The following is an 11518-nucleotide window of genomic DNA, read 5'->3' as shown; positions in this document are numbered from 1 at the left end:
GATTTACTTAGCTCTGTAGATTTTTTAAATTTTAAATGCATTTCTGTCCCTCCTTCTCTTTTCTTCCTTTCCTTTATCTCTGATTCAATCTGGTTGGTAAAATCATTTTATCCCTAAATCATAAAATCCTGGGCAGTGGCATGGAGGACTCAGTAATGAGCATGGAGCAATATTTTTTTGTTATAAATGAACTTCCAGCTATAAGCCACCAAACTGAAATGAACAAATGTTGTTTGAATGAGAAAATAAACTATTATCTGCTGCTGTGTGCTAAACAGAACAAGTGAATCAACTAGTCTTCCACATTGTAGGATGGTCCTTTTTCCTGCAAACCCAGTCCCTATGGTTAGCATATAATTTTGCATTGAATGAATCCATAATAGAATTAATTGAATAGCCCCAATGAGACAATTAATCAAGTAAATTGCAAACGCAGCCCCACTGTTTTACAAATCCCCTCTTGCCAGGTCCATTGTTCTTAGCTGCCTTTCTCACATTTTTACTTACCCACCCATCTCTATACCTGTTCTTTCCAAGATTAAGAATTATTTAACACAATGAAGGGAATAGCAGAATTTATTTTGCTCACCAAATATATTATTATACTGCTTTCATTTGTTCCTTCCGTTTTCTGACTGCCCTTCTCCATACAATACCAGATCCTGCACAATGCTCCCCAAACGGAGGAAATGAAATACAGCATCAGTTATTCACATAGGCACCGCCCCATTATAATAATATAACAATAATATTAATGATGATTATGGTCACCAAATAAGACAATCTACCAATGGAGAGCAATTTAAATAACTCGATAAACATATAAAATATTTATATTTATATATATACATATATGTATAAACAAAACTAAAAACAAAATAAACAAAACCCGCTGTCTTTGTAATGGGTTATTCCAGAGAGAAAATAAAAGATGGCAGTAGGCGAGGAAGGTGTCATTTCACGGCCTGGTTCTTTGACTCCACACGTTCCAACGGCTCCTGCTCGAAGAATTCAAGGCTTCGGAGTCTTTCTTTCGCCAGGGCCTAGTCGGGCTGAGTCTCTCTGGCGGGAGTTTCTGAGGCGCAGGCACCCCCGGACTGCGGACAAGGCAAAGGGCTGAAGGCGGCCAGCCAGGAAAGTGGCCGTATAAACGTCTCGAGGGCCGCCCTTGGGGCACCGCTGCGTCGTCGCCGGGTCTCCCCCTTCCACCCGCCCCAGCCCTCGTCGTCCTCCGCAGACTCCGCACTGCACCCCGCGCAGGTTCGCCGGGGCCTTTTCCTCTGCTGCTCACAGGTCGCATTCGCTGTCGCTGGAGGTGATGGAGATGGCCGAGGAAGCGGCGGCTTTACTGGAGAGGCTGGCGGCCGGGCTGGCGGCGGCGCCGAGCGGCGGTTCGCCCGCGCTCTCTTCCTCCGACGGCAGCGACCGCCCCGCGCCCTGCGAGGAGAGTCCCTGTTGCTGGAGCCTGCAAGGGGGAAAAGGAGAAAAGGGTCGTGTGACTCAAGCGGGCGGTCGCCAAGAAGGGTGGCCCGCTCGCCGCCGGGCCTTCCCCTGCTTCTGCCATTACAAACCCCGCTTCCCAGGGATGGTTCCGGCCCGCGGAATTCTGCACCCGGTGTTCAGATCCAGGGCCGAGTTGAGACACACTCACCCCCCAATTGGAATATATTCCACTCATACCACGTCCACGTTATTGTTCCCCTCCATTGTTGTTTCTCAACAGCATGGCTTGTATGGGAAAGACTAAGTTACTGTTTTGTTTTCCGCCATTATGTCTAAACTAATCACTTTGTGTTGAATGAAACATATTGATCTGCCTGTTCATTTCGGTACTCGGATATAATTTGATGACTATCCCTCCGTGTTGAAAAGTCCAAAGAGCAGCTCTCTTTCTGCATTGCCCCCTCACTCCAAGTCCACTTTGTCCCCTTCTCTCACATCTCCACCATATAGCCCACTTAGCATCATTCCGCCTTCAAGGTTTCTACAAAAACAAACCCCACTCACACCAGCCTGTAAGTATAATTAATAAAATAATAAATAAACAAAATTTTAGGACAAGCCTCCACAGCATCTACCCTCTTAATGACAACTACAGCATAACCCCAAACATGGCCCAGCTACAGATAGGAGGCTGCAGAAACTTATTTCCTATGGTCCCTATCCCACTATTAATTAGGTCTAAGCCTGATTAACAATTGGTGGGATAAGGCTGGCTTGGAACTGCTACTTATACAGTAGTTTTTGGCATAGTGAGATAGAGACGAGCATATTATATTTTGATCCTTTCAGCAACTAGCCCTGCAGATAATTACCATCCTTGAAGCCTTTTGATTAGGAAATTTATGTGCTTCCCCTTTTTTTCAATGCCTAAAAAAATCATCAAAAGTCAGATGGGGCAAGAAACATGGCCATTCAATGGGAGATATCAATGGCCCTCGGGTTACTGAGAATAAGAATAATAAAAGCTGCATCTATCTATCTATCTATCTATCTATCTATCTATCTATCTATCCATCTATCTATCTATCTTAGACATTGATGTATTGAACATAGGGTTTTGGAATAAACATAAACAAAACAGTGTGTAAAATATTAAGACTCCACACAATTATATTTTGACAGTTTTCCCCTTTGTCTCTTCCTGTTCAATATGAAGCTTTAATCATTAATTTACTACAAATATTGCAACCATTTATGAATTCTAAATATTGATTCCTTTTAAAATCAGTTGCAGTCCAAATAACAATTCCAGTTATGGTGGCTCAATGGTTAGAATGCAGTATTGCACGCCAACTCTGCCAGTTGCCAGGAGTTTGATCCTGACCGATTTAAGGACAACTCTGCATTCCACCCTTCCAAGGTTTGTAAAATAAGGACCCAGATTGTTGGGTCCTATAAAATGAAGACCCAGATTTTGACTCTATAAACTGTTTGGAGAGTGCTGTAAAGAATTATGAAAAAATACATGTCTTAAGTACTATTGTTACATAAAACAATAATCATCTTAGTAAAGTGAAACATTGTAAAATTACATCAAGTTTCACGTGTTTGAAAAAAATATAAGTACTTTGAATGTTTGGTTAATAATAAATGTTTGAAAGTGTCATCATATCTAGTGACATGTAATCTATCTTATTTCCTAAATAAGAAAAAAGGTTTTGTTATGGAATGAGGCTGTGATGACAATATACAAAATTATTTTATACTAGCATCTCATAATGACAGCCAGCAGCCAGTATAAAACAACTTTATATATTAACATCACAGCCATATTTCATAACAAAACCGGTTTGTTTTACATCTTAATTCCTGATCACACTGGAAATCTTTCACAAAGTATTCTCACTTGCTCTCAGTATATATTTGCGACATGATTTTTCACGGATAGTCTGAGATGATACGGTATCTGATAAAAAGTAGGAGAGTCCGTTTGATGTAGTGAATAAGGCATCAGGCTAGAAATCAGGAGACTGTGAGTTGTAATCCTTTTTTAGGTGCAAAGTAATCCTGGGTCAGTCATGTCTCTCAGCCCTAGGAAAGTGGCATTGAAAAACATTTCTGAAAAACCTCACTAAGAAAACTGCGGGGGACTTGTCCAGACAGTCATTTGGAGTCAATAGTGACTCAAATGCCTGGCCATCCCCCATTCCCTTCCCCCACAGGTATACTCACACTCTGAGGTAATATAAAGTCCAGGTCAAGGAAAACAGATTGAAGACCAAATAAAATGTTTTAATAAATCACCTAATTTGTTTTTGGCCTTAATCCCACATGCACTCAATGGCATAATCATAGCTTGACGACACCAGTTGTTCTCCCTGGCTTCATCACATTAACCTCATCAGCAGGAAGTCTTAAATTTTCATTAGTGGTACATACAGTGTTTTCCCTCTTCAGCCAACATTATGCCACCACGGTTAGGTTGTGTTAAGCCTGTAATGGCTTTGGACCCATTGGAGATAATGTTTTGTGGAGGTGAAGGTATGTACTATAAGCATTGGGAGGCACAGCTATCGGGCTTGACCTTAGGTTAGTAGTCAGCTTTTACTAGTCATTTCTCTCCCAACTCCCAGTCTCTATGCTCACTTTATTTTCTACGTTCCCATACCTGTCAGTTCCCTCCCTATTTCTGACAGTTACAGTAACTTCTGTCTTGGCACCTCAAAAAAGTTCTATTATTTTAATCCAGGAATAAGACTGCCTCATTTATATGAACTCATTTTAGTCATACCTTGAAACGGATTTTTAAGATGCAGCATCTCTGCATTTCTTCCTTCCAGAGAAGAATGACAGCTGTTGAAATGGATTTTGTTTGACTATTTGCAGTTTCCCTATATCTGCCCATTTTAATTCATCCTCTGTCCACTCTTGGTAGCCCAGCAGCTAGTTGGCTTTCATTATTTTTCTCTATCAGCCCAAGCCAGTTGAACAATTATACCAGGATATGTTTTCTTCCTTCTGCAACTAATATCACCCTGGTGTTTCCCCATACCCTTCATTTTATTTTATTGGGGGATGATCAAATGAAATGACTAGTTGGGGAGGGAGGAAAAAACAATCCAGAATTCTGAAAAAGTTTACCATAGACTTTTGCTGTGATAAAAAGATAATGTTCAACAACTCAAAGAAGCTGTGCTTGACAAGATAAAATGGAGAGCAATTGCCTATAAAGTCACCAACAGTTGGACAAGATTTAGAGGGTTTTTTTGCTATTGTTGCCTAAATGATGGACGATTCTCCCACTGGCTGATGACATCCTGAAAGTAGACCAAAGCAGAACATTCCAGTCACTAATCTTATTATGACTGGCACCCTCAAATCAGGACAGCATTATTTGGCAATGCCTGGAAACACATACAATAAAGTACAATAGGGGTTGACATCAGGGTCAGTAGCTGTTATTCTGACATTGTTAAATGCCAACTCAAAGGTGGATGGATAGCACTTTAAATCAATGATGGGGAGTGGCCCATCGCAAATAGTGCTTCCAGTTAAGCTCCTTGGATGCTTGTTTTGGGAAGAGAGATTTCCCTACACTTCTAGTACTTGTTAGTCATTATTGGAATCCCATATACATACAGTTTCTTATAGTGCTTAATGTCCCTTACAGACTTCATTTGCAAATAAACCTCACCAATATATCAACTTATCTTTGTATCACAAAATATATTCTGCCACATTTTCCCCACACCAGTTTCTGTTACACAATACAGTTCCATGTATTATCAATGTTCATTTTCTCTGCCTTCTCACTTACAATCTCTATCTTAGCTAACATCTACTGTATCCGAGTCCTCTGAGAGGGGCGGCATACAAATCCAAACAAACAAACAAATATCTCTTAACTTCAAAGTAAGACAGACCATATAATTTAAGTGTCTTAGGTGATATTAAACTTTTATTTCTCTCCTTCTAGAGTAAATACAATAGGGGTTGACATCAGGGTCAGTAGCTGTTAATAGAGCAAAACTGAATCACTATGAAAAATAAATATATCTGTGTTCAAGATAGCAAAATAATTTCTTTATTTAGAGTTTGGTCTGAGAATCAGAGGAAGGGCATAAATAATACAGAGAATATTCTTGTAGGCTTCTTTAAGTATAGCTCTCGTCTATTATAAATTAATGAGCATAGAAGTCTATTAACTACCTTCCCCCCCCCCCCCCCTATTTAATGTTTACCCACAAGACTGGGTCAAATCAATTTGCCTTTGAAGGCAAAAGAGAAGATAGTACACCTCCACTATATAGATGACTGGAATAAAAGTTGAATTTATTTCAATATCAGTGACGGTACGGTGTCCTAAATAAGAAGCTATTATAACTTAGAGGGCATCGAAGATAGAGTATGGTTGACACAACTGTGTGTTTAAACTATAGAGTCTACAATGTATACTTTATTTATATTCTGTCTTCTGTCTTTATTCAGGAGATTGAGGAAGCATACTTCTATCGTCCTTCTCTTATTTCTTTCCCCACAATCATTCTCTGAGATAGTAAAGAAAGAACAATTAGCCCAAAGTTATTCATCTAGTGAGCCTTTTTGGTTATGGGAGAACCTAGGTGGGCGTCCACAATCCTCTCCCAATATTTAAACTACTATACCATGCTCACTTTCAATTTGTGGTCCAGGTGTCATATGCAGATAATTAAGAAGGCAAATGTATTTCTCAAATTGTTCGTCAACAATCTATTCACTCTCTATGCCTTACCCTCTTGTCTACTTTGTAAGTGAGATTTATATGGATATGAGAAATTGATGGGAGGAATGCTTATACTGTATCATTTTTAGACTTGTGAATCAATGGACAGATCCAGGGATATAGATCTCTATATATGTATTAAAACACATCACACATAAAGAATTAAATTTCCTCTCCCCACCTAATTTTCAAATACTTCACCCCCTAACCATTCAACAGTCCCTACTATGCTATTCTAAGAATTAGATGATTCTCTCCAAATATTTATATTATACAGTATATTCAAATGATTGTAAGTTTTGGTTGTTGCATTGTACTGGTATTTAGACCAATATGATAATATCTTGGCTGTTTCTTTTTAGAAAACATTTCTCGATTTATAGAAGTGGTTTTACTAGAAATGCTTTGTTTTACAACCTCTTCCTGTTTCATTATATAATTATATGAATAATTATATAATTATATATGAATATAATTATATGGTTATGGATATGTATGAATATAATTATATGGTTTTATTAGGGTTTTTATTTGAGTTAAGATCTTATATAAAATTTGTTTTTTATTGGAAATAATTACTTTATAATACTAGAACATTGAACATCAGTAATATCTAGAATGTTTATTATAGGATACATGATGAAATATGAACAATGCATTTTGAGACCTGCTACAATGATATTTACTTGGTTATCCCAATTGTAATTGTTGCACATGTCCCCCAAGAATTTATAGAAATATACTGTAGATGCCTTCTTTTTCTTTTCCAAGTAACAGTCATGCCAGATGTAAATTCAGTATTAACAAAACGTCAAGTTATAGATATGTCTGAAGAATCGGCATACTACTCAAAAAAAGGTGAAACGCCTTATAAAAAATATCCCTATGAAGATATTTAAGAAAATGGTGGATAAATATCCAGGGGAAATATTCAGAACTAAAATAAAAATATATGTATAAAATACATTTCTAGTATTATTATCTCACGCTTTTATCAAGCTCTAATTGCTGTTATGCCTGACCACTGCTTTTAGAACAAAGAAGATAACAATATGAATCTAGCAGAAGTAGGAAATGAGAGTGTAAATATCCACATTTATGCTGTCAAATAATAACAGAATACCACAAATAAGATTTGATTGGGTAATTTCTTCCTGAAACTACATTTTCCAAAACAATTCTTGATTATATTAACGACTAATAAAAATACATCTTGTCATCTAATCTGAAGTCATTATGTTTTCCATTCTTTATTTTAAACTATTGGTTATCTTACCAATTCCAACTATTTAAATGAAAATTGAACTTGGATGTAGGTGTATATATTTTTCAGTTACTTCTTCCTATTAAATGATCTTGCTCATCAATTGTGCCCTCTAAATCTTTATTATGCTCCCCCTTATTTTACATAACATTTTTAAATATTCATTGTATTTATAAAATTGGAACACCCATAGAAAAAGAAAAGCTATTTTCTGAATATAGCTTTCAAGACAACAGACTGAAAATAACCCATTTTAATTTTACTTTCAAATATGCAGAACATAAAGTATTTTATTTTAATTACTTTAAAAAACAGATGAGGGCAAATTATGGAATTGATTATCTAACTAAGCAATGTGTATTGTATTCTTTGTTTGCCCATCTCTCTGTCCTAACTGTATCCTAACCACACCAAACATCTAAGTCTTCATTATAGTTTTGCTTCACTGGCTTTTTATCGTCTTAGAAGATTTAAGGAAATCATGTACTTTCTACTTAAGGCTGCATTTTAGAAAATGCTAAATTCAATTGTATTTGGTTACCCAGTTCTTTTATGAATTAATAAGCTCATTCTTATTAATCATCTTAATGAAAATTCAAGTATTGAAATGAAGTATTACACCAAATTAATTTTCTCATACATTTTGTCCTTGTGATCACTTACATGTCAGGAACAACACATTCTACTTAAATTTGATTCCAGGAGAAATGCTGGAAAAATTCATATTGCACAAGGTAAATGTCTGATGAAAAGGAAAATTCTGCAGGAATTATATAAGAAAAAATAGTATTTTAATATAGCCCCTAGCTGCGTATCATGTCTCATGGATTTAACCAGAGCATTGTGGAAGTCAATAGGACCAAATTGTTTTACATTCCTGCACTTTGACACAACAGAGTCATGAATGGGGAATCCATTGTTTGCCTCCTGAAAAATAGAGGTCATTTGTGCTAATTAACATGTCTAAATGGAGCAGAAATTCTACTTCTACTAGAGCAAGGCTTTCATTTTAAAGCACATTTTTCCTTCTTGTTTTATTCCTTATTTATTCCTATGAAGGCATGTATATCTTAAAGTGTTTTATCATACAGCCACATAAATTCTCTCCTACATTCTACAAACCATTACAGTTATTCTTCCAAAAGGGCATAACCTAGCGGCAACCTATCTTCACAGAAATGGAACAAAGGATAATAATTTGGCTTCACAAGAAAGCTTATACTGAAACCGTTTAAATAAAAAGCTTTAAAACATACAATATAATTATTTTTAATTCTATTTTTAAGTCAGTTTTGCTGCAGTTGAATACACATGGTATGTCATAACACTTTGTCTAACAAAATGCAAAATTGCACCCTAAACCTAAGTAACCCACATTTTAATAAAATCAAGTTAAGTTAGAATCTCATATATGTTTTACATTTCAGTTTTTACTTTTGTTCAAAGTATATTTTGCATAAATAGTAGAAATGAAAAATGTCAAAGAAAATTATAACTATAAAAATTATAATTGTATATGTTTTGTTTCATTGGACTTTAAAACTGTATGTTATACCATTGCCATAATTGCTTTGAATTTTCAATTAATTAAAAAATTGTTTTGTAGTTTTTAAACTGCATCTCATCAGCTGCTAAAATGTTTTAGAACGGAATTCTACTATTTCAAATCACTGCCTTAAAACATTACATATAAAAATAACTGCCATTATAAACTTTCTTAGAATTTCATTAATTCTCAGTTTTTAATATTCATTCCATGGATAGTTGATATTTAATTGTTAAAAGTAAGATGATAGCAATATATTAATCTGTAACTCATATCTCCCTGTTGGGGGAATATTTATATTAAAGTTTATTTTTAAGAATTCTTCCTTAAATTAATACTGTAGGAAATAAAAAGATGTTTATAATTAATAAAAGTTGAAAAAAATGAATTGCCTGCATTTAGAATGATTACTCCTGCATACATGTCAACAGTGAAAAGCTATGATTGTCAAGCACATCTGCCATTGCAATTCTCAAAAAACCCACCCTGTAAAATAAAAATTCAAGAGGCTACAACAGACCATATTTCCTTGAATTGGAACTATTCCTGAAAAGTCAAACTTTCTGATTCCATGTTGACAACTATATCATAAAAGCTAAGCTTCAACACCAACAAAACAGACCTCAATCTATATCGTGAGCATGATAGAAGGGAGCCTAATCCATCTCTTTGCTTCCTGTTCTTATAGAGCCAGCCAAGATCTTTGACACAGAATTTCAAATAAGAAGACTCTTTTGAGGACCTTTGGCAAATAACAACAACAGTAATAATTTAAGCAATGAATATGCCTGTCCCAAGCCCTAAAGAAGGACTTTCTTTAGGGCTAAAATGGTCCAAAATGCAGTCTGAGCATCTGACTGACTGACTTGAGTTTGGAACCATAATCATAGTAATATCACAAGTGTGCAGAATATTCCTCTGACCTCTGATTAAGACTTAGAAGCAGGGGCTTTCTTCCAGATAAATATGCGTAAGATTACAAACTGGGTTTCAAACTTGTGTATTCTGGAGCAGGACTCACAGAAAGCAGACGCTCTCACCAGAACCTGTAAATAAAACACGGATTATATTTGCAAATCAACTTGAGTCCCTGGGGAGTGGGGCGGCATAGAAATTTAATTAATTAAGTAGGTAAATAAATAGTTTTGACTAATAGGAGAGACTAGCCTAACATGAGGCTGGAAAACGCTTTAAATTCAGCGGGGTTTAACGAGCAGTGCCAAGCAGTCCATCAAGTTAGGGACACTATCAAATTTATTTCTCAGGGTATGGCATGTTTGTTCCTTGACACTCAACAATCACAGGGCTGACCCAGGTTTAGAATGTGGCCACCCATACCGCACAGAAAGCCTGGGCAGAGCCAAGCTATATATCCGCCTATTTACTAAGTCTGCACTACTATCACTACTAGTTTTTTCTCAACATTCCTATCACCCATCTCCTCCCACTTATGACTGTATGACTCTAACTTGTTGCTTGTATCCTTAAGATACTTTATTAATATTGATTGTTTCCTCAATGCTTATTTGACCCCTATGACAATCGTTAAGTGTTGTACCTCATGATTCTTGACAAATGTATCTTGTCTTTTTATGTACACTGAGAGGATATGCACCAAAGACAAATTCCTTGTGTGTCCAATACACTTGGCCAATAAAGAATTCTATTCTATTCTATTCCATTCCATCTCCCTCTCTCCTGCTCCTCTCAACTACTCTACTGACCTGTTCTTGGCGGCGGCGGCCCGGTCCCTTTGGCGCCGGTTTTTGAACCAGTTGCCCACTTGCGTGGGGGTGAGTCCCGTGGCCTGGGCCAGCTCGCGTTTTTTGCTGGGGTTGGGGTAAGGGTCCTGCAGGTACCACTCGCGGAGCAGGTGCCGGGTGCGCTCCTTGAAGCAGTGCGTCTTCTGCTCGCCGTCCCAGATGGTGCGGGGCAAGGGGAACTTCTTGCGCACGCGGTACTTGTCGACGGGGCCCAGGGGCCGTCCGCGGAGCTTCTCGGCCTCCTGGTAGTGGGCCTCGAGCCAGAGGGCCTGCAGTTTGGCGTGCGACTCCTTGGGGAACTTGTGGCTCTCCAGGATGTGGTAGAGCTCGCGGTAGTTGCCGCCGTGGAAGGCCACGACGGCGCGCGCGCGGAGCACCGACTCGTTCCGGTTGAGCGCCTCGCACGCCGCCGGCGCCACCGGCAGCGACCACAGGAAGCGCCCCAGGCGCTCCACGTCGCCGCTCTCCTCCAGGGTCTCGCACACCCCGGCCACTTGCTGAGGGCTGAAGTTGAGGATCGGCAGCTGAAACATGGAGGCGGCCTGGCGGGGTGAGGGTGGGGGGCGGAGGCGGATGGGTGGGCCGCGCGGGCTCCTGGGCCGAGTCGCCTCCTGTCCGCCGCGCCTCAGGCTCCTCGAGAGCTTCGGGGGCCCTCGACGCCGCACTCCTGGACCTCGGCGCCCGCCTCTGGCGCCCTTGAATCGCGAGCTGAGGTGATTCTTCGCTCTTTTTCTTCTCCT

General features: G+C 38.6%; 1 protein-coding gene across 1 annotated transcript; it reads right to left on the bottom strand.

Annotated features, from left to right (window-relative positions):
• Positions 1 to 1287: 1287 nt before the first annotated feature.
• On the bottom strand, positions 1288 to 11311 carry SIX6 (SIX homeobox 6). The gene is made up of 2 exons (XM_070733193.1): positions 10740 to 11311; positions 1288 to 1465 (listed from the first exon to the last, which is right to left on the bottom strand). The coding sequence occupies exons 1-2, from the start codon at positions 11309 to 11311 to the stop codon at positions 1288 to 1290; spliced, it is 750 nt and encodes a 249-aa protein (XP_070589294.1).
• Between the last annotated feature and the right edge of the window lie 207 nt (positions 11312 to 11518).

Source organism: Erythrolamprus reginae, chromosome 1 (genome assembly GCF_031021105.1).
Source record: "Erythrolamprus reginae isolate rEryReg1 chromosome 1, rEryReg1.hap1, whole genome shotgun sequence".
In the NCBI taxonomy this organism is placed as follows: Eukaryota; Metazoa; Chordata; class Lepidosauria; order Squamata; family Dipsadidae; genus Erythrolamprus; species Erythrolamprus reginae.
Note: the sequence above shows the minus strand (reverse complement) of the source record. Positions and strands in the feature narration are given on the sequence as shown.